Source organism: Tachyglossus aculeatus, chromosome 5, assembly GCF_015852505.1.
Source record: "Tachyglossus aculeatus isolate mTacAcu1 chromosome 5, mTacAcu1.pri, whole genome shotgun sequence".
NCBI classification, from domain to species: Eukaryota; Metazoa; Chordata; class Mammalia; order Monotremata; family Tachyglossidae; genus Tachyglossus; species Tachyglossus aculeatus.
The window spans coordinates 12740568-12766033 of NC_052070.1; the positions used below are offsets into that span (position 1 = coordinate 12740568).

A 25466-nucleotide genomic window follows, 5' to 3' on the forward strand; every position below is an offset into this window, starting at 1 on the left:
TCACTTAATTTCTCTGTGCCTCAGTTCTCCCAACTGTAAAATGGGGATTTAGACTGTGAGCGCCCCATGTGGGATAGGGACTGTGTCTGACCTGGTTGTCTTGTAACTACTTCAGTGCTTAAGACAGTGCTTGGGACATAGTAAGTGCTTTATAAAGACCATAATTATTGTTATTACATTCTGCCTAGACCAAGGGGCAGGAGAAAATTTGTTTTCAGAAGGGGAGATAAGGAATGAAAACAAACACTTGGTGACCCTCCCAAAGCTTTAAGGGAAACATTTCTGATAAAGCGTGCCTTGTTTCTCTGGGAATTAACAAATCACTTCCATAATTTCTCTGGGCATCTCTCCAATTGCTTTGTCAGTTACTAACTTGAAGGGAGAGGAGCTGAGACTTGAAAGAGATACAATCTCAAGGGAAAAAAATGACCATCTTAGCCAATCAAGTATTTTCTTTTACTAAACTCAGTACATCAGTATTCTGAGGAGCTGAGAAAGGGTTTAAGCGATCTATCTATCTATCTATCTATAGATCTATCTATCTATAGATAGATCTATAGATAGATAGATAGATAGATATAGATAGATAGATAGATCTATAGATAGATCTGTAGATAGATAGATAGATAGATTAGATAGATAGATAGATAGATAGATAGATAGATAGATAGATAGATATCGTTCTGATCCTCAAGTTTATTGGCGTGCCATGAATTGTGCTGGGAATAGACATTTATAGCAATATTTCTCCAGTTTTCATGTGAGAAGCAGATGGCTAAGGTGGTTTAAACATTTGGAAGCACGAATCAATCCATCAATCATATTGATTGAACGCTTACTGTGTGCAGAGCACTGTACTAAACGCTTGGGAAAGTACAATACATCAGTGTTGGTAGACACCTTCCCTGCCCACAGTCAGCATACAGTCTAGAGGGCAGGAGGTCTGAATGCCGCTAATAGAGTGGAATTGAACTGTCTCTGTGTCACGTGCTATTACTGAGGCAACAGCATTAGAGATATCAAATCCGCGTATTAAGGAAGCATTGGAAAATTCAGCATAATTAGCTGGGGGTGGGGAATTAATAACTATGGTATTTTGTCAAGTGCTTACTATGTGTTAGGCACTGTACTAAGTGCTGGGGTGGATATAGGCAAATTAGGTTGGACACAATCCCTAGCCCATGTGGGGTTCACAGTCTCAATCCTCAGCCTGGGCTTGGGAGGCAGAGGTCATAGGTTCTAATCCCGGCTCCGCCACTTGTCTGCTGTGTGACCTTGGGCAAGTCACTTAACTTCTCTGTTCTCCAGTTCCCTCATCTGTAAAATGGAGATTAAGACTGAGAGCCCAACAGGGAGCAACCTGATAACCTTGTATATACCCCATTGCTTAGAACAGTGCTCGGCACATAGTAAGCACCTAACAAATACCATTATTATTATTATTATTATGCAGATGAGGAAACTGAGGCCCAGAGAAGTGAAGTGACTTACCCAAAGTCCCACAGAAGACAAATGGCGGGGCCGGGATTAAAACCCATGACCTTCTGATTCCCAGGCCTGTGTTCTATCCATGCTGCTTCCCACGGTGAATTAGTATATTAAGTATCCCTTCGACATGTTTAAGAGTAAAGTTTTCTCAATGCTCGGTCCAAACCATCGGCCCCTTGGGGAAGATATCTTTTAAGTGCTTATTATGTGCCAGGGACTATACTAAGCAGTGGGGTGGATACAAGCAAACTCCCCTGTCCCCCATGAGGCTCACAGTCTTAATCCCCATTTTACAGATGAGGTAACTGAGGCCCAGAGAAGTGAAGTGACTGGCCCAAGGCCACACAGCAAACAAGTGGTGGAGCGGGGATTAGAGCGCATGACCTTCTGACTCTGTCACTGTCCACCTTCTGGTTCTGTCCACCACCACACTGCGAAAGAGATGACTTTCGACTTCTCTAAACTTTAAACTACTGGTGGGCCGGGAATGTGTCTACCTGGTCTGTTCAGTGGTTCTTTCCCAAGGATTTAGTACAGTGCTCTGCACACAGTAAGCGCTCAGAAAATATGATTGATTATCAGGTGATTTTCTCAGTTGGAACCTGTATTCATTCATTCATTCAATTCAATCATATTTATTGAGCTCACACTTACTGTGTGCAGAGCACTCTACTAAGTGCTTGGAAAGTACAATTCAGCAATAAAGAGAGACAATCTTTATCTGTAGACCGATAGCTCCCTGTGGACAGGGATGGCATCTCCCAACTCTGTTTTATTGTACTCTCCCAAGGGTTTAGGGCAGTGAACACTGCTCTGTACATAGTAAGAGCTCAATAAATACGATTGAATGAATGGATGATTACCGTAGAGTATTGATCAAGGAGGAATGGTACTTTCCATCACACAGGCTGCAATTGCAATAAGTGCACTTGAGTGTCCCCAAGGCAGTGACTCAGTGACTCTAGCCATCTCATCAATCAATAGTATTTATTGAGCACTTACCGTGTGCAGAGCACTGTACTAAGAGCTTGGGAGAGTTGTTAGTCTGGTTCCTTGTCCAATTTTAATCCTCTTCCTTTTGGGGCACAAAGAACCTCTAGACTGTAAGCTTGTTGTGGACAGGGAATGTGTCTGTTTATCGTTATACTGGATTCTCCCAAGAGCTTAGTACAGTGCTCTGCACACAGAAAGTGCTCAATAAATACGATTGAATGAACCAGTGTGTCTATTCTGATGATTAGGCAGAGAGAGGCCTTCTAAAATTACTTCAGCTAGAAATAGCTGAAGTAATTTTATTACTTTATTTTATTTATTATTAAATAGGTCCCTGGAAGAATTCCAAATTGGTCGCTTATTCATGAAAAACAAATATAAAAGCTCCAAACATGGTTCCATAGAGCAAGACCCATCCATGAGCATATTTCTGGAATGAGGTAAAAATGGGCAGAGGAAGCTTTTAGCATGATCCGGATGAGTTCCTGCCTCAGAGATGACACCTACATATCAAAAGAACAAGACCTCTAAATTGCTTCAGGCTGGGAGGTGGGGCCTTAGAAGCTACCAACTTTGGGACATAGATGATTGTGCATTCACTGCAGCTTTTCGAAACAGATTTTCTTCATCCTTCTCATAGTTCAGCAATTTCCCACAGGCCTAAATAGCAAAAAGCTAGCCTAGGTCCAGCACAGACAGAATGGAAGGCTAACTTGTTGGAATTGGAGATCAATCTTCTGCCTCTGGGGCAGTGTTATTCAAGAGCTTCGTGCCCTTCATCACTAAAGAGCTGCCTCTAGCCATTTGTTCTTTAATATAATAATAATAATAATAATAGCATTTGTTAAGCACCTACTATGTGCAAAGCACTGTTCTAAACCCTGGGGGATACAAGGTGATCAGGTTGTTCCACGTGGGGCTCACAGTCTTAATCCTCATTTTACAGATGAGGTAACTGAGGCTCAGACAAGTTAAGTGACTTGCCCAAGGTCATAGAGCAGACACGTGGCAGATTCAGGATTTGAACGCATGACCTCTGACTCCAAAGCCTGTGCTCTTTCCACTGAGCCATGCTGTTAGGCTTCATCCAACAGCATTCTTAAAGGGCTCTTTAAAAGTCATAAAAAGCCTTCTTGCATAAGTTCTTGGGCAGGGAACTGTGTCCACTAAATCTGGGGTATTGTACAGTGCTCTGCACATAGTAATAATAATAATGATAATTGTGGTATTTGTTAAGCACTTACTAAGTGCCACGCACTTTACTAAGCACTGGAGTGGATACAATCAAATCTGGTTGGAAACAGTCCCTGTCCTATGTGGCGTTCACAGTCACTCATTCATTCATTCAATCATATTTACTGAGCTCTTACTGTGTGCTGAGCACTGTACTAAGCACTTGGAAAGTACAATATAGCAATAAAGAGAGACAGTCCCTGCCACAACGGGCTCATAGTCTAGAGGTGGGGGCAGACAGACATCAATACAAGTAAAAAGGCATCAATATAAATAAATAGAATTATAGATATCTACTTTTATAAATAAGTGCTGTGGGGAGGGGAGGGGGGAAAGACCAAAGAGAGTGAGTCGTGGTGAGGTGGAAGGGAGGGGGAGCTGAGGAAAAGCGGGGATTAGTCTGGGAAAGTCCCTTGGAGGAGGTGCACCTTCAGTAGGGTTTTGAAGAGGGGTACTGTGATTGTTTGGCAGATCTGAGGAGGGAAGGTGTTCCAGGACAGAGGTAGGACATGGGCCAGGGCTCGTCAATCAATCAATCAATCAATCAATCAATCAATCGTATTTAATCACAATAAGACAGGAGAGATGGAGGCCCAGAGAGAAGGTTAGCACCAGAGGAGCGGAGTGTGCGGGCTGGGCTAGAGAAGGAGTGAAGAGAGGTGAGATAAGAGGGGGTGAAGGGATGGAGAGCTTTGAAGCCAATAGTGAGGAGTTTTTGTTTGATATGGAGGTGGATAGACAACCACTGGAGATTTTTGACGATTGGTGTGACATGCCCTGAACATTCCTGTTGAAAGATAATATGGGCAGCAGAGTGAAGTATGGACTTTAGTGGGAAGAGGCAGGAGTTTGGACGGTCAGAAAGGGAGCTGATGCTGTAATTCAGTTGGGCTAGGATGAGTGATTGTGCTAATTTGGAAGCAGTTTGTATGGAAAGGAAAGAGTGGATCTTGGTAATGTTGTGAAGGTGAGACTGACAGGATCTGGCGACGGATTGTCGGTTAAATGAGGGAGAGGAGTGAAGGATGACACCAAGGTTACAGGCAGGTGAGACGGGAAGGATGGTTGTGCTATCTACAGTGATGGGAAAGTTCCGGAGAGGACAGGGTTTGGGAGGGAAGATAAGGAGCTGTGTCTTGGGCATGTTGAATTTGAGGTGGCGGGAGGACATCCAAGTAGAGATGTCCTGAAGGCAGGAGGAGATGTGAGTCTCAATCACTGTTTTACAGATGAGGCAACTGAGACACGGAGAAGTGAAGTGACTTGCCCAAGATCACATAGCACACAAGTGGTGGAGCAGGGATTAGAACCCAGGACCTTTTGACACTCAGATCTGCTCTATCCACTACTCCATGCTGCTTAGTAAATGCTCACAGTGGTACATAGTGGATAGAGCCTGGATTTGGGAGTCAGAAGGATCTGAGTTCTAATCCCGGCTCTGCCACATGTCTCCTGTGTGACCTTGGGCAAGTCACTTCACTTCTCTGAGCCACAGTTACTTCATCTGTAAAATGGGGATAAGAAGGTAGGCCCCATGTGGGACAGGGACTGTGTCCAACCTTGATTAAATTGTATGTAATACAGTGCTAAGAACAGTGCTGTGCTCATCATAGTAAACGCTTAACAAATTCCATAATTTTCATTATTATTATTAAAGAATGTGATTGATTGATTGCAGGGAAAAAAAACCCTGCTCTGGAAATCAGGAGACCTGGGGATCAGTGAAGAGAAGCAGCGTGGCTCAGTGGAAAAAGCACGGGCTTGGGAGCCAGCGGTCATAGGTTCTAATCCTGGCTCCACCACTTAGCTGTGCGACTTTTTGCTTCACTTCTCTCTGCCTCAGTTACCTCATCTGTAAAATAGGGATGAAGACTGTGAGCCCCACGTAGGACAACCTGATCACTTTGTATCCCCCCCCAGCGCTTAGAACAGTGCTTGGCACATAGAAAGCGCTTAACAAATGCTATCATCATTATTATTATTATCATTATCAGTCCTGGTCCTATCCGTTGAAGTTGTGCCTCACGGACACTTCACTCACGTGAAGGTGAAGTTTTCTGGCAATACTTTAAGGCGTCCATCCTGAAAAAATAATTGGTCGAAGCAGCCAATAAAGATCACAGCTGCTACCAAAGCAACCTGCCCTTCAGGCCCTGGTGCTACAGAACAATAAAGACACTAAATTGCTCTCACTGTGACTGAGAATGGGTCTTGGACTAAAACACCCAAAATCCTTCATGCCCTACACAACCGACGGCATTCCCGTCTGTCTACTTACTAATCGCACTCTGTGCCTCGGTGGGATCGGGATTGGCAGGGAGGAGAGAGTGCAGAGGATGCTGTGCAAACCCTCTGTCACTACAATCTCCCTCTCTCGCTCTCCCTATGGACTGTAAGCTTGCTGTGGGCAGGAAATGTTTATTGTTATAATTTTCCTGTCCCAAGTGCTTAGTACAGTGCTCTGCACACAGTAAGCGCTCAATAAATACGATTGAGTGAATGAATAAACCCAATCGATCCCCCCGTGCGGCTCCTTGGTCTCAAAGCCTCAGGACTGAACCCCAGAGCAGTATGGTATAGTGGACAGAGGACGAGCCTGGGATGTCACGGCTAATTAAAGAAGAGGTGTGGCTTTGTGGAAAGAGCATAGGCTTGGGAGTTAGAGGATGTGGGTTCTAATCCTGCCTCCGCCACTTGTCTGATGTGTGACTTTGGGCAAGCTACTTCACTTCTCTGTGCCTCAGTTACCTCATCTGAAAAATGAGGATGAAGACTGTGAGCCCCACGTGGGTCAACCTGATTACCTTTTATCTACCCCAGCGCTTTGTGGGACAACATGATCACCTTGTATCCCCCCCGCACTTAGAACAGTGCTTTGCACATAGTAAGCGCTTAACAAATGCCATTATTATTATTATTAGAACAGTGCTTGGCACATAGTAAGCGCTTAACAAATACAATAATAATAATAATCCCCGCTCTGCCACTTGTCTGCTATGTGACCTTGGGGAAGTCACTTCGCTTCTCTGGGCCTCAGTTCCCTCCTCTGGAAAATGGGGATTGAGACCATGAGCCCAACATGGGACCAACCCGGTTTGCTTATATCCACCCCAGCGCTTAGTACAGTGCCTCGCACATAGTAAGCGCTTAACAAATACCATCACCATCATTATTATTATCATTATCGCCATTCATTCATTCAATCATATTTATTGAGCATTTACTGTGTGCAGAGCACTGTACTAGGCGCTTGGGAAGTACAAGTCGGCAACATAGAGAGATGGTCCCTACCCAACAACGGGCTCACAGTCTAGAAGGGGGAGACAGACAACAAAACAAAACCATTCCCGACGGTAGACCCCTTTAGAGGCTGTTCGACGCCATCCTCCCGGGGTTTGGGAGATCCGCAAATTGAGGCTCCTTTGCACAGGTGTTTCTGGGTGAGTGTATCCACACGCTTAACTTTACCTCGCACAAAGACGTAGGCGCTGTACTGCTCGTAGTACTCTCCTATCTGCACCCTCAGCGTGTACAGACCCTCGTCCTCTTTGTTCAGATGAGAAAAGGTCAGCGAGGCTCGGTCCCCACTCCAAAGAGTCTGGACCCATTTGGACGGTGAGACGAGCATTCCTAGAATCCGGAAAGAAAAAAGACGATGAGTGGCGGGTTTCTTTCTTTCATCATCATGATCTAGCTTTATTTTTATTTTTTCTGGTGACAACTTGTACTTCCCGAGCGCTTAGTACAGTGCAGTGCACACAGTAAGCGCTCAATAAATACGATTGATTGATTGATTGGTGACGACACCTGTCCACATGTTTTGTTTCATTGTCTGTCTCCCCCTTCTAGACTGTGAGCCCGTTGTTAGGTAGGGACCGTCTCTATATGTTGCCAACTTGTACTTCCCAAGCGCTTAGTACAGTTCTTTGAACACAGTAAGCGCTCAATAAATACGACAATGAATGAATGAATGCTGTCACCAAAGGGGTCTTTCAGGAATTTCAGCCAGCTTCGGAATTCACCTGGCTAAATCCTTCCCATGAGGAGTGTATGACCCTCTCTGGAGAAAATACATAACTTGCATTTTCCCCTTTAGACTGTAAGTTTGTTGTGGGCATTCATTCATTCATTCAATCGTATTTATTCAGCAGCACTGTACAAACCGCTTGGAAAGTACAATTCACCAGCAAATAGAGACAATCCCTGCTCACAGTGGACTCACAGTCTAGACTGTGAGCCCACTGTTGGGTAGGGACCGTCTCTACATGTTGCCAACTTGTACTTCCCAAGCACTTAGTACAGTGGTCTGCACATAGTAAGCGCTCAATAAATACGATCGATTGATTGATTGATTAGAAGGGGGGAGACAGGCACCAAAACAAGTAAACAGGCATCAATAGCATCAATATCAATAGATAGAATTATATATATATATATATAATATATAAATAAATAGAATAAAATAGATTCTAAATAGATAAATAGATAAATAAATGATATAAATAAATAGAATAAATAGAATTATATATATATATATATATATATATATATATATATACAAGTGCTGTGCAGGGGGAGAGCAAAGGGAGTAAGTTGGGGTGATCGGGCGGGAGGAGAGGGAAAGCAGAGGAAAGGGGGGGATTAGTCTGGAATGGCCTCCTGGAGGAGGTGAGCCTTCAGAAGGGCTTTGAAGTGGGAAATGGGTCTGTAATATTGTTATATTGTACTCTCCCAAGTGTTTAGTACAGTGCTCTGCACACAGTGAGCACTCAATAAATGCATATATTTATTGAGAGCTTACTGGAAAAAGCATATAGTTTGTGTTTCCCCCTCTAGACTGTAAGCTCGTTGTGGGCTGGGAATGTGTCTGTTATATTGTTTTATCACGGTCTCCCAAGTGCTTAGTACAGTGCCGTGCACACAGTAAGAGCTCAATAAATATGACTGACAGAAAGATTTGAAGAACAATAAGAATAGCACAAAGATGGAGACCCCAACTTCTTTTCCTCCCCCACCATATTGTAACGTAGCTACACCAGAACTTAACATGTTGATAGGCAAATACCATAACTAACCATTAATCCTCCCACGCTGCTACCCCTATAATCCAAGCATTTATCCTATCCTGCCTCAATTTCTACATCAGCCTCCTTGCTGACCTCCCTGCCTCCTGTCTCTCCCCACTCCAGTCCACACTTCACTCTGCTGCCTGGATTATTTTTCGAAGAAAAATATTCAATCCTTGTTTCCCCACTCCACAGGAACCTCCAGGGGTTGCCCATCCAACTCTGTGTCGAATAGAAACTCCTTTCCATCGGCTTTCAAGCTCTCAAACAGCGTGCCCCCTCCTACCTCAAATCATCATCATCAATCGTATTTATTGAGCGCTTACTATGTGCAGAGCACTGTACTAAGCGCTTGGGAAGTACAAATTGGCAACATATAGCGACAGTCCCTACCCAACAGTGGGCTCACAGTCTAAAAGTCTCAAATCCGTTACCACCAATCCCCACGCTTCTCTACTACCGACCTACTCCCTGTTCCTTGAACTCTTCCATCTCTTCGCCGACCCCTTGACCACATCCTGTCTCTGGCCTGGGATGCCTTCCCCCTTCACACCCAACAGACGATCGCTTTCCCCACCTTCAAAACCTTATTAAAAGCACATCTCCTCCAAGAGGTCTTCCCTGACTAAGCCCTCATTTCCTCTTCTCCCACTCCCTTCTGTTTTGCCCCTGCACTTGGATTTGCATCCTTTATTCACCCACCCTCAACATTTATGTCCATATCTGTAATTTATTCATTCATTTGTATTTGTTGAGCTGTTACTATGTGCGCAGCACAGTACTAAGTACTTGGAAAGTACGGTTCGGCAACAAATTGAGATTTATTTCTATTAATGTCTGTCTCCCCCTCTAAACTGTAACCTCACTGTGGGCAGAGAATGTATCCATCAAATCTATTATATTGTACTCTCCCAAGCGCTTAATACAGTGCTCACAGCTGACAGACAATTACTCTCCCCGGCTTCAAAGCCTTATTAATAATAATAATAATGATGGCATTTATTAAGCGCTTACTATGTGCAAAGCACTGTTCTAAGCGCTGGGGAGGTTACAAGGTGATCAGGTTGTCCCACAGGGGGCTCACAATCTTAATCCCCATTTTACAGATGAGGTAACTGAGGCCCAGAGAAGTGAAGTGACTTGCCCAAAGTCACACAGCTGATAATTGGCAGAGCCGGGATTCAAACCCAGGACCAGACACTGTGTTATTAAAGACACATCTCCTCCAAGAGGCCTTCCCTGACTGAGTCCTCCTTTCCTCTTCTCCCACTCCCTTCTGTGTCACCCTGACTTGCTCCCAGAGAAGCAGCGTGGCTCAGTGGAAAGAGCACGGGCTTTGGAGTCAGAGGTCATGGGTTCAAATTCTGGCTCCGCCAATTATCAGCTGTGTGACTTTGGGCAAGTCACTTCACTTCTCTGGGCCTCAGTTACCTGATCTGTAAAATGGGGATTAAGACTGTGAGCCCCATGGGGGGCAACCTGATCACCTTGTATCCCCCCAGCGCTTAGAACAGTGCTTTGCACATAGTAAGCGCTTAACAAATACCATCATTATTATTATTATCCCCACCTCCCAGCTCCACAGCACTTATGTACGTATCTGAAATTTTATTTATTTCTATTAATGTCTATCTCCCCCTCTAGCTGTTAGCTTGTTTGGGGGCAGGGAATGTGTCTGTGATGTTGTTAAACTGTACTCTCCCAAGCACTTAGTACAGTGCTCTAACACAGTAAGCGCTCAGTAAATACGATCGACTGATTGCTCTACACACAGTAAGTGCTCAGTAAGTGTGATTGATCGATCGATTGATTGATATTACTACGTTCTCTCAGCTGGGTTACTGCCACCAAGCTTTACCTCCATGGTGCTGGCTGTCTTTTTTAAAAGGTAAAACTTCAGTGAATGAAGCTCTAACCAAGGATATAATTCCTACTTCGTAGAACAGCCTTTCCTTCAGTGAAATTAGCTCTCTAAGTGACCATTTTGATGTGTCGGGACCAGACCTTTTCATCATTTATTAGATAAAGATTTGAAAGAGTGAAAGTGTTGCTTTTTCCAGCACTCAGACATTATGACACCAGCAGTGAAAGAACACATTAAGAATACAGTGTATTCTATACCAAACTATACCAATCTTCTAGACTGTGAGCCCACTGTTGGGTAGGGACCGTCTCTATATGTTGCCAACTTGTTCATTCATTCATTCAGTGGTATTTATTGAGCACTTACTGTGTGCAGAGCACTGTACTAAGCGCTTGGGAAGTACAAGTTGGCGACATATAGAGACGGTCCCTACCCAACAGTGGGCTCACAGTCTAGAAGGGGGAGACAGAGAACAAAACAAAACATATTAACAAAATAAAATAAATAGAATAAATATGTACAAATAAAATAAATGAATAAATAAATAGAGTAATAAATGCGTACAAACATATATACATATATACAGGTGCTGTGGGGAGGGGAAAGGTGGTAAGGTGGGGAGGGGAAGGTGGGGGGGACTTGTACTTCCCAAGCGCTTAGTACAGTGCTCTGCACACAGTAAGCGCTCAGTAAATATGATTGAATGAATATAGTGGGATTCAGAGGCCTAGCTGTGGGGAACCCTAATAGAAAAATGATTTTTCTTTGTTTTTCCAAAGTGTAACATGGGCTGTAACTTGTTCTTTGTTGCTGGCTTTATAGGTCACTAAAGCTCGTTGTGGGCAGGGAATATGTCTATTTATTGTTCCATTTTACTCTTGGGTAGGGACTGTCTCTATATATTGCCAACTTGTACTTCCCAAGCGCTTAGTACAGTGCTCTGCACACCGTAAGCGCTCAATAAATACGATTGATTGATTGATTAGTACACTGCTCTGCACACAGTAAATGCTCAATAAATATGACTGAATTGAAGGAACCCGAATGTAGTCAGAAGGAATTTTGCCAACACCACAATAAAGACCCTTTAATGCCCTTGAAGAACACAATACCTCTGTTCTCCCTCTAATATATGTAAATTACACCATGATTAATTAATTTATTCCAAAGTCTCACACCCTGTGGTTTGAGGATTTATGAATTGGGCTCTTGTGTCTGATAGCTAAGGACTCGAGGAATAGGAGCATATCTAGACTGTGAGCCCGCTGTTGGGTAGGGACCGTCTCTATATGTTGCCAACTTGTACTTCCCAAGCGCTTAGTACAGTGCTCTGCACACAGTAAGTGCTCAATAAATATGATTGAATGAATATCAAATCAAATTACATCGCTGAAGAGCACAAGAGGATACGCAACTTTTTTTCGCCAACAAATTCTTCTCCCCCACATTCCTAGTGACGTCTTTAAATCGCAAAAGACCATTGTTCAAGTTTAGACACCAATCCGCTTATGGAGACTTGATGGAAGCAGATCAGGAAATCCTCAAATTCAACTGCCCTAACATTGATAGATGGATATTTAAAATATCTGCAATTCCAAGAACCACATTTATCCTTCCTTCCCTGGCTTGGCAGGGTCTGTTTTTATAAGCTCACTGTGGGCAGGGAACATGTCTACCAACTCTTTTATAATGCACTCTCCCATTCATTCAATCGTATTTATTGAGCGCTAACTGTGTGCAGAGCACTGTACTAAGCGCTTGGGAAGTCCAAGTTGGCAACATATAGAAACGGTCCCTACCCAACAGCGGGCTCACAGTCTAGAAGGGGAAGCGCTCTGTTTACAATCAGTGCTCAATAAATACCACTGACTGATTGATTGTTCATCCCCCCTCCAAGCAGCATGGCTCAGTGGAAAGAGCCCGGGCTTTGGAGTCAGAAGTCATGGGTTCAAATCTCAGCTCCGCCAATTGTCAGCTGTGTGACTTTGGGCAAGTCACTTCACTTCTCTGGGCCCCAGTTAACTCATCTGTAAAATGGGAATTAAGACTGTGAGCCCCACGTGGGACAACCTGATCACCTTGTAACCTCCCCAGCGCTTAGAACAGTGCTTTGCACATAGTAAGCGCTTAATAAATACCATTATTATTATTATTATTATTAAGCCCCACAGTGTGACCTTGGGCAAGTCGCTTCACTTTTCTGGGCCTCAGTTACCTCATCTGCAACATGGGGATTAAGAGTGTGAGCCCCATGTCCAACCCAATTATCTTTTATCTACCCCAGTGTTTAGCTCAGTGCCTGGCATATAGTAAGCGCTTTATAAATACCATTATTACTATTACTATTATTATATTGTACTCTCCCAAGCAGTTAGTACAGTGCTCTGCACACAATAAATGCTCAATAAATATGATTGAATACAGTGTTCTGCCTAGAGTAAGTGCTCAATAAATACGATGGATTGATTGATTGGCTAAGTACCTACCGTTTCTGTACCACTGGATCTCCGGTTGATAATCCTTAATTTCTGGGGTGACCACGACTTGGCACCCAAGACTCATCGTCTCTCCTTCTCTACCAAAAGATACCTCAAACTTGTCGTCAAAGTGGATCTTAAACTTTCCAAGTGGACCCAACCCATCTGGAAGAAAAGAAAGAGAAAAGTGGGGGAAACTTGATTTTCTTGTTTTACGGAGACAGAGAAATGTGTAATAATTTAGAAAAGGGTGATTCAAATCTAAGGATTGGAAATCAACAAATGGGGACTCTGATTCCCAACCTCATTGCTCTCTCCAATTCTCTAGTGAAGGGAACATGGGCTTGAGAGTCAGAGGACCTGGGTTCTAATCCTGCTCTGCTGTGCGATGCTGGGCTGGTCACTTCACTTCTCTGTGCCTCAGGTTCCTCATCTGTAAAATGGGGATTCAATAATAATAATGATGGCATTTGTTAAGCGCTTATTATGTGCAAAGCACTGTTCTAAGCGCTGGGGGGGGATACAAAATGATCAAGTTGTCCCACGTAGGGCTCACAGTCTTAATCCCCGTTTTACATATGAGGTAACTGAGGCTCAGAGAAGTTAAGTGACTTGCCCAAGGTCACACCCATTCGCCCTCTTACTTAGGCTGGAAGACCAATTTGGGAGAGGCTACTGTGTCCGGCCTAAGTACCCCAGAGCTTAGTACAGAGCTTGGTACAGAGTAAGCCCTTAACAAATACAATTATTAACAAACACCACCCCTACATACAGTGGATCATTCATTCATTCAATCGTATTTATTGAGCGCTTACTGTGTGCAGAGCACTGGACTAAGCGCTTGGGAAGTACAAGTTGGCAACATATAGAGACAGTCCCTTGACAGAAGTTGTGGAAAATACATTATAATTGGCAGGAATGGAAAGAGGCTTCAACAGGGACAATTAAGGAAGACCTCCCTTCTATCTTGCCCCCTCCTAGCTCACCCTGCTATTCTCTTACTACAATCCAGCCCATACACTTTGCTAATGCTAAACTTTTCACTGTATCTCGATTTCATCTATCTCATCTCTGACCCTTCTCCCACATCCTGCCTCTGTCCTGGAACACCCGCGTTCCTCATATCAGAACAGACGATGGCCCATCTCTTCCAAGAGGCCTTCCCTGACTAAGTCCTCCTTTCCTCTTCTCCCCCTCCCTTCAGCATCAGTCTGACTCGCTCCCTTTATTCATCCCCCCCATCCCAGCCCCACAGCACTTATGTCCATAGCTGTCATTTATTTCTTTATATTCATGTCTGTCTCCCCCTCTAGACTGTAAGCGCATTGTGGGCAGGGAATGAGTCTGTTTATTATTGTATTGTACTCTCTCAAGTGCCAAGGACAGTGCTCTGCACACAGTAAGGGCCCAATAAATACAACTGGCTGACTGACCTGACTCCCAACCTCCCAGTGGAATAGAATTTACTTTCTTCTCCTATTTGTACATATTTATATACAAATATAAATATGTACCAATAAATATAAATATACACGTTTGTACATATTTATTATTCTATTTATTTATTTATTTATTTCACTTGTACATATCTATTCTATTTATTTTATTTTGTTAGTATGTTTGGTTTTGTTCTCTGTCTCCCCCTTTTAGACTGTGAGCCCACTGTTGGGTAGGGACTGTCTCTATATGTTGCCAATTTGTACTTCCCAAGCGCTTAGTACAGTGCTCTGCACATAGTAAGCACTCAATAAATACGATTGATGATGATGATGATGATGATTTATGATTTTATCTTTCATTCAGTCAGTCAGTCAAAGGGCTTTATTCTGCGCTTAATGAATAGGTAGACGTGATCCCTATCCACAAGTAACCTACAGACAAAGTGACTCTTTATCAGGGTGAGGTGGGAGAGGGCCTCATGGGCTGAGAGGCTAATTATGGTAATTGTCAAGCGCTCACTATTGTGCCAAGCACTGTTCTATGCAATAGGGTAGCAACAAGCTAATCAGGTTGGACAAGTTTCCCGTCCCACAAGGGACTCACAGTCTCGATCCTTATTTTACAGATGAGGTGACTGAGGCCCAGAGAAGTTCAGTGACTTGCCCAAAGTCACACAGCTGACAAGTGGTGGAGTTGGGATTAGAACCCACAATCTCTGACTCTCAAGCCTGGGCTCTTACCACTAAGCCACGCTGCTTCTCTAGGCATTGTGATAATCATATTTATTAAGTGCTTACTGCTCGCAGAGCACTGTACTAAGCACTTGAGAGAGTACAATATAACAATAACGGGACACATTCCCTGCCCACAATGAGCTTACAGTCTAGAGGGGGAGACAGACATGAATATAAAGAAATAAATGACAGTCTAGAGGGTAAGAAGACTGTTGGGCTTTACCAAACCGCTTCCATTTTCACCCACCCCGGGACCCCTGCTTCTATTCTTAGACAAGTCACTTCACTTCTTTGTGCCTCGGCTTGTTCGTCTATAAAGTGGAAATTATATTCCTGTTCTGCGTGCTCTTTAGACTCTGAGCCCCACAATACTGATTATAGTTTTCATTAAGCGTATACCTTCTGTCAAACACTGTTCATTCATTCATTCATTCAAACGTATTTATTGAGCACTTACTGTGTGCAGAGCACTGTACTAAGCACTTGGGAAGTACAAATCAGCAACATATAGAGATGATCCCTACCCAACAATGGGCTCACAGTCTAGAAGGGGGAGACAGACAACAAAACAAAACTATTCTAATAATAATAATAATAATATTTGTTAAGCACTTACTATGTGCAAAGCACTGTTCTAAGCGCTGGGCTACCTACAAGGTTATCAGTTTGGACACAGTCCCTGTCTCATATGGGGCTCACAGTCTAGGTAGGAAGGAGTAGGATTTAATCTCCATTTTTACAGATGAGGGAACTGAAGCACAGAGAAGTAAGTGACTTGCCCATAATCACACAGCAGACAAGTGGCAGAGTCAGGATTAGAACCCAGGACATCTGTCTCCCAGGCCCGTGCTCTTTCCACTAAGCCATGCTGCTTTTCTAGCAGAAACAGGATCAGGAACTGTGTGAGGCCTGAGAAACCTGTATCTACCCTAGTGCTTAGTACAGTTCTTGGCACATAGAAAGTGCTTGACAAATTGCACCATTATTATTAATCTATTATCAGTGATTATGTGGGCTTTCCCTGTTGTTAAATAGCAAAAGAATAGAGGAAAGAGGAGGACACAGAGATTGCTGAGAGACAGGAAGGAGTGAGGGATTATTCCTTTTTCTCTCTTTCTTCTTGTTCTCTGAAAAAGGTCTCCCCACCTTATTCAGTCATTCAGTTGTATTTATTGAGTGCTTACTGTGTGCAGAGCACTGTGCTAAGTGCTTGAGAAAGTATAATAGAACAATAATGAGACACATTCCCTGCCCACGATGAGCTTACAGTCTAAAGACGGTAATCAGTCATTCAATGTTACCTATTGAGCTCTATCTGGGTGAAGACTCTCGTCCTGCCTCTGGCAGGAATGCCCTCCCTTCTCAAATCCCACAATTACATTCCCCTCCTTCAAAGTCTTATTGAAGGCCTATAATATAATAATACTAATAATAGTATAATAATGGCATTTGTTAAGCGCTTACTATATGCAAATCACTGTTCTAAGCACTGGGGAGGATACAAGGTGATCAGGTTGCCCCACGTGGGGCTCACAGTCTCAATCCCCATTTTACAGATGAGGTAACTGAGGCTCAGAGAAGTGAAGTGACTTGCCCAAGGTCACACAGCAGACATGTGGTGGAGCAGGGATTCGAACCCATGACCTCGGACTCCAAAGCCCAGGCTCTTTCCACTGAGCCACGCTGCTTCTCCTCCAAGCAGCCTTCCCTTACTAAGCCCCACTTTTCCTCATCTCCCACTCCCTTCTGCCTCCCCCTGCCTTGCTCCCTTTGCTCTTCCCCCCTCCCAGCCCCACACCACTTATCAATCAATCAATCAATCAATCAATCAATCAATCGCATTTATTGAGCGCTTACTGTGTGCAGAGCACTGTACTAAGCGCTTGGGAACTACAAGTTGGCAACATATAGAGACAGTCCCTACCCAACAGTGGGCTCACAGTCTAAAAGGGGGAGACAGAGAACAAAACCAAACATACTAACAAAATAAAATAAATAGAATAGATATGTACAGGTTAAATAAATAAATAAATAAATAGAGTAATAAATATGTACAAACATATATACAGTACATATATATACGTACACTTATGTATGTATCTGTCATTTTATTTATTTATATTGATGTCTGTCTCCTCCGACTCTAGACTGCGAGCTCGTTGTGGGCAGGGACTCTGTCTGTGTATTGTTGAATTGTCCTCTCCCCAGCTCTTAGTGCTCAATAAATATGATACAGTAAGTGCTCAGTAAATGAATGAATGAATGACTGTACTAAGCAAATATCATTACATTGTTGTTATTATCGCTGAACTTACAGCTGAAGGGTCTCTTGGAGTATCCAGCATGGAAATAAGTTTCGTCAAACTCTCCCTTATATCCTAGACAAGAAAAGAGAAAAAGTTGAGACCGGTGAGAACCTCGTGGATTCCCTTCGCCGCTTGAACGGAACGCTAATCCGCACCGCGAAGAAAATAAATTTTGCAAACCTACTCTTTACCACAACTGAAGCGTAAGCAGAAAGCTCTCCTTTAACATTCATGGCCGAAGCGCGGTATTGAGCCGTGTCGTCAAAATCGCATCTGAAAGAATGTTATGGAAATGATTAGCTATGATCAATTCTGCCTTTTTAATTAGTAGCTCAATAATAATAATAATAATAATGGCATTTATTAAGCACTTACTATGTGCAAAGCACTGTTCTAAGTGCTGGGGAGGTTACAAGGTGATCAGGTTGTCCCACAGGGGGTTCACAGTCTTAATCCCCATTTTACAGATGAGGTAACTGAGGCACAAAGAAGTTGTGACAATAATAATAATGATGGTATTTATTAAGCACTTACTATGTGCAAAGCACTGTTCTAAGTGCTGGGGTGGTTACAAGGTGATCAGGTTGTCCCACGGGGGGCTCACAGTCTTAATCCCCATTTTACATATGAGGTAACTGAGGCACAAAGAAGTTAAGTGACTTAATAATAATAATAATGATGTCATTTATTAAGCACTTACTATGTGCAAAGCACGGTTCTAAGCTCTGGGGAGGTTACAAGGTGATCAGGTTGTCCCACAGGGGGTTCACAGTCTTAATCCCCATTTTACAGATGAGGTAACTGAGGCACAGAATTAAGTGACATGCCCAAAGTCACACAGCTGAGAAGTGGCAGAGCCAGGATTTGAACCCATGACCTCTGACTCCAAAGCCCGGGCTCTTTCCAATGAGCCACGCTGCCTCTCAATGATCAAAGGACTCTTTGGAACACAGGAAAGCGGTGTGTCTATCATTTACCACTTTGGGGCCGTTCTTTAGATTATTTTCTCTGATTCAGCGCATTAATGGATGAGATAATGATAATAATAATAATAATGGCATTTCTTAAGTGCTTACTATGTACCAGGCACACTATTAAGCGCTGGGGTAGATACAAGCAAATAGGGTTGGACACAGTCCCTGTCCCACTTGGTCTCACGGTCTTATTCCCCATTTTACAGATGAGGTAACTGAGGCACAGAGAAGTGAAGTGACTTGCCTAAGGTCACAAAGCAGACAAGTGGCAGAGCCGGGACTAGAACCATGACCTTCTGCTTCCGAGGCTGGGGCTCTATCCACTGCGTCATGTTGCTTCCCTTACAATGACAATTGCTTATTATAATTACATTATAATGATTATTATAATGATACTCAATAATAATGGTATTTGTTAAGCATTTACCATGTGCAAGGCACTGTACTAAGTGCTGGGGTAGATACCTGTCTCTGCCCAACATGGGGCTCACAGTCTCAATCCCCATTTTACAGATGAGGTAACTGAGGCATGGAGAAGGGAAGTGACTTGTCCAAGGCCACACGGCAAACAGGTGGCAGAACTGGGATTGGAACCCAGGTCCATCTGACTCCTGGGCCTGTGCTCAATCCACTAGTCCATGCTGCTTCTTTACTTTTTATATTGTTATATAAATGGCTAAATTCCTTTGCCAATACTACACATAAGCGTGAGAAGCAACTTGGCTCAGTGGAAAGAGCACAGGCTCTGGAGTCAGAGGTCATGGGTTCAAATCCCGGCTCCGCCACTTGTCAACTGTGTGACTTTAGGCAAGTCATTTAACTTCTCTATGCCTCAGTTACCTCATTGGTAAAATGGGGATTAAGACTGTGAGCCCCCCGTGGGACAACCTGATCACCTTGTAACCTTCCCAGTGCTTTGCACATAATAAGTGCTTAATAAATGCTATTATTATTATTATTATTACATAAAGTGGACAAATGGGCTAATCAACCAGCTGTGGACTGAGGAAGTTGGCTACTTCCCTAGATCGTAAGTGCTTTGCTACATTTTAAGCTTCTTGAAGGCTAAAATGCTCTCTTCTAAATGTTGCAATAACTGGTATTTCTTAACCGCTTACTATGCCAAGCACCGTAATAATAATAATAATGATGCAATTTATTAAGCGCTTACTATGTGCAAAGCACTGTTCTAAGCGCTGGTGAGGTTACAAGGTGACCAGGTTGTCCCAAGGGGGGCTCACAGTCTTAATCCCCATTTTACAGATGAGGGAACTGAGGCACAGAGAAGTTGAGTGACTTGCCCAAAGTCACCCAGCTGACAATTGGCAGAGCTGGGATTTGAACCCTTGACCTCTGACTCCAAAGCCCGGGCTCTTCAAGCAAATCGGGGCTCACAGTCTCAATCCCCATTTTACAGATGCGGTAAATGAGGAACTGAGAAGCAAAATGACTTGCCCAAGGTCACAGAACAGATGTATTCTCCCAAGAGATTGACCAGTGCTCTCCACACAGGAGTGCTCAATAAAAACTCTTGATTATGTACTACATTGCTGTGTGACTGTCAGCTGAACCTACAAGAACTTATAATAACCCATGAAAATAAACCAATCTATGCTATGTATTAAGCACTTTTTTTCTTCAGAGCAGTGTACTAAGTGCTTAAGTTGTTTTACCAAGGAAATGTTTTCAATTTGTACTTCCCAAGCGCTTAGTACAGTGCTCTGCACATAGTTAGCGCTCAATAAATACGATTGATGATGATGATGAGTAATGTCACAGCGTTGCTCAGTGGATAGAGCCTGGTCTTGGGACTCAGAGGTTGTGAGTTCTAATCCCTCCTCTGCCATTTGTCTGCTGTGTGATTTGGGGCAAGTCACTTAGCTTCTCTGTGCCTCAGTTACCCCATCTGGAAAATGGGGATGAAGACTGTGAGCCCTACATGGGACAACCTGATCACCTTGTATTCCCCCACAGCACTTAGAACAGTGCTTCACCCATAGTAAGCACTTGACAAATACCATCATTATTAATTTACACAACGGAAGCTAGTGGATAAGAACACAGATCTAGGAGTCAGAAGGACCTAGGTTCTAATCACGGCTCCCCCATTTGTCTGCTGGGTGACTTTGGGTAAGTCACTTCACTTCTCTGTGCCTCAGTTATCTCATATGTAAAATGGGGATTAAGAGTGTGAGCCCCATGTGGGACAGGGGCTGTGTCTGACCTAACTGGCTTGAATCCACCCCAGTGCTTAGTACAGTGCCTGGCACATAGTAGGTGCTTAAGAAATACCACAGTTATTATTATTACTATTATTATGATTATAAGCATGGCCTTTTCTGGTTTGGGCACATGAGCAACTGTGGTGACGTTAAACAGATCACAAATTCCTGTTACTGTAATTCACAATGCCCATGGACCATTCTTTATCCCTTTCAGAAATGGATTGAGAAGCAGGGTGGTCTAGTGGGTAGAGCTCTGCCACTTTTCTGCTGTATGAAATTGGGCAACTCACTTCACTTCCCTGGGCCTCAGTTACCTCACCTGTAAAATGGGGATTAAGACTGTGAGCCCCATGTGGGAACATTCATTCATTCATTCATTCAATTGTATTTATTGAGCACTTACTGTGTGCAGAGCACTGTACTAAGCACTTGGGAAGTACAAGTTGACAACGTATAGAGACGGTCCCTACCCAACAACGGGCTCACAGTCTAGAAGGGGGAGACAGACAACAAAACAAAACATGTGGACAGGTGTCAAGTCAGCAGAATAAATAGAAATAAAGCTAGATGCACATCACTAACAACATAAATAGAATAGTAAATATGTACAAGTAAAATAGAGTAATAAATCTGTACAAACATATATACAGATGCTGTGGGGAGGGGAAGGAGGTAGGGTTGGGGGGATGGGGAGGAGGAGAGGAAAAAGGGGGCTCAGTCTGGGAAGGCCTCCTGGAGGAGGTGAGCTCTCAGTAGGGCTTTGAAGGGAGGAAGAGAGCTAGCTTGGCGGATGTGCCGAGGGAGGGCATTCCAGGCCAGGGGGAGGACGTGTACTGGGGGTTGATGGCGGAACAGATGAGAACAAGGTACAGTGAGGAGGTTAGGGTGGCAGAGGAGTGGAGGGTGTGAGCTGGGCTGTAGAAGGAGAGAAGGGAGATGAGGTAGGAGGGGGCAAGGTGATGGAGAGTCTTGAAGCTGAGAGTGAGGAGTTTTTGCTTGATGCGCAGTTTGACTGACAGCCACTGGAGATTTTTGAGGAGGGGAGTAACATGCCCAGAGTGTTTCTGCACAAAAATAATCCGGGCAGCAGCATGAAGTATAGACTGAAGTGGGGAGAAACAGGAGGATGGGAGATCAGAGAGGAGGCTGATGCAGTAATCCAGTCAGCATAGGATGAGAGATTGAACCAGCAAGGTAACAGTTTGGATGGAGAGGAAAGGGCGGATCTTGGCGATGTTGCGGAGGTGAGACTGGCAGGTTTTGGTGATGGATTGGATGTGAGGGGTGAATGAGAGAGTGGAGTTGAGGATGATACCAAGGTTGTGGGCTTGTGAGACAGGAAGGATGGTAGTGCCATCTACAGTGACAGGAAAGTCAGGGAGAGGGCAGGGTTTGGGAGGGAAGATAAGGAGTTCACTTTTGGACATATTGAGTTTTAGATGGTGGGCAGACAACCAGATGGAGATGTCCTGAAGGCAGGAGGAGACCCGAGCCTGAAGGGAGGGAGAGAAAGCAGGGGCAGAGATGTAGCTTTGGGTGTCATCAGCGTAGAGATGATAGTTGAAGCCGTGGGAGCGAATGAGTTCACCAAGGGAGTGAGTGTAGATAGAGAACAGAAGGGGACCAAGAACTGACCCTTGAGGAACCCCTACAGTAAGAGGATGGGAGGGGGAGGAGGAGCCCACAAAGGAGACTGAGAATGAACAGCCGGAGAGATAAGAGGAGAACCAGGAGAGGACGGAGTATGTGAAGCCAAGGTTGGATCATGTGTTGAGAAGGGGGTGGTCCACAGTGTCGAAGGCAGCTGAGAGGTCAAGGAGGATTAGGATAGAGTAGGAGCTGTTGGATTTGGCAAGAAGGAGGTCATTGGGGACCTTTGAGAGGGCACTTTCGGAGGAATGTAGGGGACGGAAGCCAGATTGGAGGGGGACGAGGAGAGAGTTGGCATTGAGGAATTCAAGGCAGCGGGTGTAGACGACTCATTCAAGGAGTTTGGAAAGGAATGGTAGGGGGGAGATAGGGTGGCAACTAGAAGGGGAGGTGGGGTCAAGAGGTGTTTTTTTTTAGGATGGGGAGACATAGGCATGTTTGAAGGCAGAGGGGAAGGAACCAGTGGAGTGTGAGCGGTTGAAGATGGAAGTTAAGGAGGGGAGCAAGGAAGGGGCGAGGCATTTCATCAGATGAGAGGGAATGGGGTCAGAAGCACAGGTGGCTGGAGTAGCACTTGAGAGGAGGGAGGAGAGCTCATATGAACAGGGATTGTGTCCAACCTGATTAACTTGCATCTACCCCAGCACTTAGAACAGTGCTTGGCACATAGTAAGCACTTAACAAGTACCATAATTTTAGTAAGTGCTCAATAAATACCACTGATGCAGGTGATCAAGGATCAGAAGCTGATGTATGGGGAATCTGAATTTCTGAATGGTTTTTATTATGCTTCTGCGTAAGTGGGAAGGACAAAAAGGAAACTGTCAAAATTAGCCAGGGTGTAATTAAGCTCCTTGTGGGCAGGGAATGTGTTTAGCAACTCTGTTGTATTATACTCATTCAATCGTATTAATTGAGAGCTTGGTGTGTGCAGAGCACTGTATTAAGTATTTGGGGAAGTACAGCACAGCAATAAAGAAAAACAATTCCTGCCTACAAGGAGCTTACAGTCTGGGGGCGGGGAGACCGACAATAATACAAGTAAACGGGCAGTAGGGTATAATGGATAGAGCACGGGCCTGGGAGTCCAAAGTCATGGGTTCTAATCCCGGCTCCGCCACTCATCTGCTGTGTGACCTTGGGCAAGTCACTTAACTTCTCTGGGCCTCAGATACCTCATTTGTAAAATGGGGATTGAGAATGTGAGCCTCACTTGGGAAAGGGACTGTGTCCAACTCGATTTGCTTGTATCCACCCCAGCACTTAGTACAGTGCCTGGCACATAGTAAGCGCTTAACAAATACCATTATTATTATTATTATTATTAAATAATTAAAATTACAGATCTATTATACTCTCCCAAGCACTTAGTACAGTGTTCTGCACCCAGTAAGCACTTAATAAATCCAATTGAACAATTCATTGAACGATTCCAACCCACGGAAGTTAAACTGAGACACCCCGCCACCACCACCACCACCAAAGACAGACAATAGCAGCCCCTCCCCAGTCGGTCTTTGAGCAAGACTCTTCTTTCGGGACTCATTTCACCACTCTGGAACAACAGTAACCTTCTCAAGCAGCCGGCAATCAACTAATGTCGAAGTCAATAGGCCCTTACGCGTTAATCTCCAGGGTGTGCATTCCGTATCGACTTTCGATGACATACTTTCCGGGGTGAGTGTGAACATTGATGGGCACTTGGTTTTTATACCTATGAGACAAGGGAAAGAGAATGCGGTAAACACAAGGGGAAAACACAACTGGATGTTTCTTCCTAAGTAGACGGTGAGCCCCATCCGGGAAGTGATTATCTTGTGTCTACTTCAGTGCTTGGACAATGACTCTCACCCGCTTCAAAGCCTTATTTGAAGGCCTATCTCCTCCAAGAGGCCTTCCCTGACTTAGCCCTCCTTTCCTCTTCCCCCACTCTTTTCTGCCTTGCCTTGAGTTTCTTCCTTTATTCATCTCCCCTTCCAGCCGCACAGCACTTACTTCCATATCTGTCATTTATTTATTTCTATTAATGTCTGTCTCTCTGCCTCTAGATTGTATGTTCGTGGGCAGGAAATGTGTCTGTTATATTGTCCTATTGAACTCTCCCAAGCATTTAGTACAGTGCTCTGCACACTGTAAGTGCTCAATTCATTCATTCATTCATTCAATCGTATTTATCATCATCATCATCATCAATCGTATTTATTGAGAGCTTACTGTGTGCAGAGCACTGTACTAAGCATTGGGAAGTACAAGTTGGCAACATATAGAGACGGTCCCTACCCAACAGCGGGCTCACGGTCTAGAAGGGGGACTCAGACAACAAAACAAAACATATTAACAAAATAAAATAAATAGAATAAATATGTACAAGTAAAATACATGTTCATTCATTCATTCATTAAATCGTATTTATTAAGAGCTTACTGTGTGCAGAGCACTGTACTAAGCGCTTGGGAAGTACAGGTTGGCAACATATAGAGACGGTCCCTACCCAACAGCAGGCTCACAGTCTAGAAGGGGGAGACAGGCAACAAAACAAAATAAAACAAATAGAATAAATATATACAAGTAAAATAGAGTAATAAATATGTACACACATATATACAGGTGCTGTGGGGAGGGGAAGGAGGTAAGGCGGGGGGATGGGGAGGGGGAGAGGAAGGAGGGGGCTCAGTCTGGGAAGGCCTCCTGGAGGAGGTGAGCTCTCAGTAGGGCTTTGAAGGGAGCTTTGCACATAGTAAGCTCTTAATAAATGCCATTATTATGATTATTATTATTCAAACCCGTGACCTCTGACTCCCAAGCCCGAGGTCTTGCCACTGAGGCACTCTGCTTCTCCATTGGCTCAATACATACGATTGATGGATTGACAGACTAGTACAGTGCTGGGCACAAAGTAAGCGCTTAAAAAATACCACAATTATTATTATTATTGTTACAATACCGACCCTTAAGCCCTTGAGACTATAAGCTTGTTATCTGCTAATTCTGTTTTATTATACTCTTCCAAGTGCTT

At 44.0% G+C, this 25466-nt stretch overlaps 1 protein-coding gene across 1 annotated transcript in view; it reads right to left on the reverse strand.

Moving 5' to 3' along the window:
- MYOM1 (myomesin 1) overlaps window positions 1–25466 on the reverse strand; it is a 215926-nt gene that overhangs the window by 121482 nt on the left and 68978 nt on the right. The window contains exons 6-10 of the mRNA XM_038746922.1: window positions 24072–24164; window positions 17786–17874; window positions 17611–17673; window positions 13131–13286; window positions 7183–7344 (exon numbers count right to left, since the gene is read on the reverse strand). Of these exons, the coding sequence (XP_038602850.1) occupies window positions 7183–7344; window positions 13131–13286; window positions 17611–17673; window positions 17786–17874; window positions 24072–24164 (563 nt within the window). The remainder of the gene's footprint in view (window positions 1–7182; window positions 7345–13130; window positions 13287–17610; window positions 17674–17785; window positions 17875–24071; window positions 24165–25466) is intronic.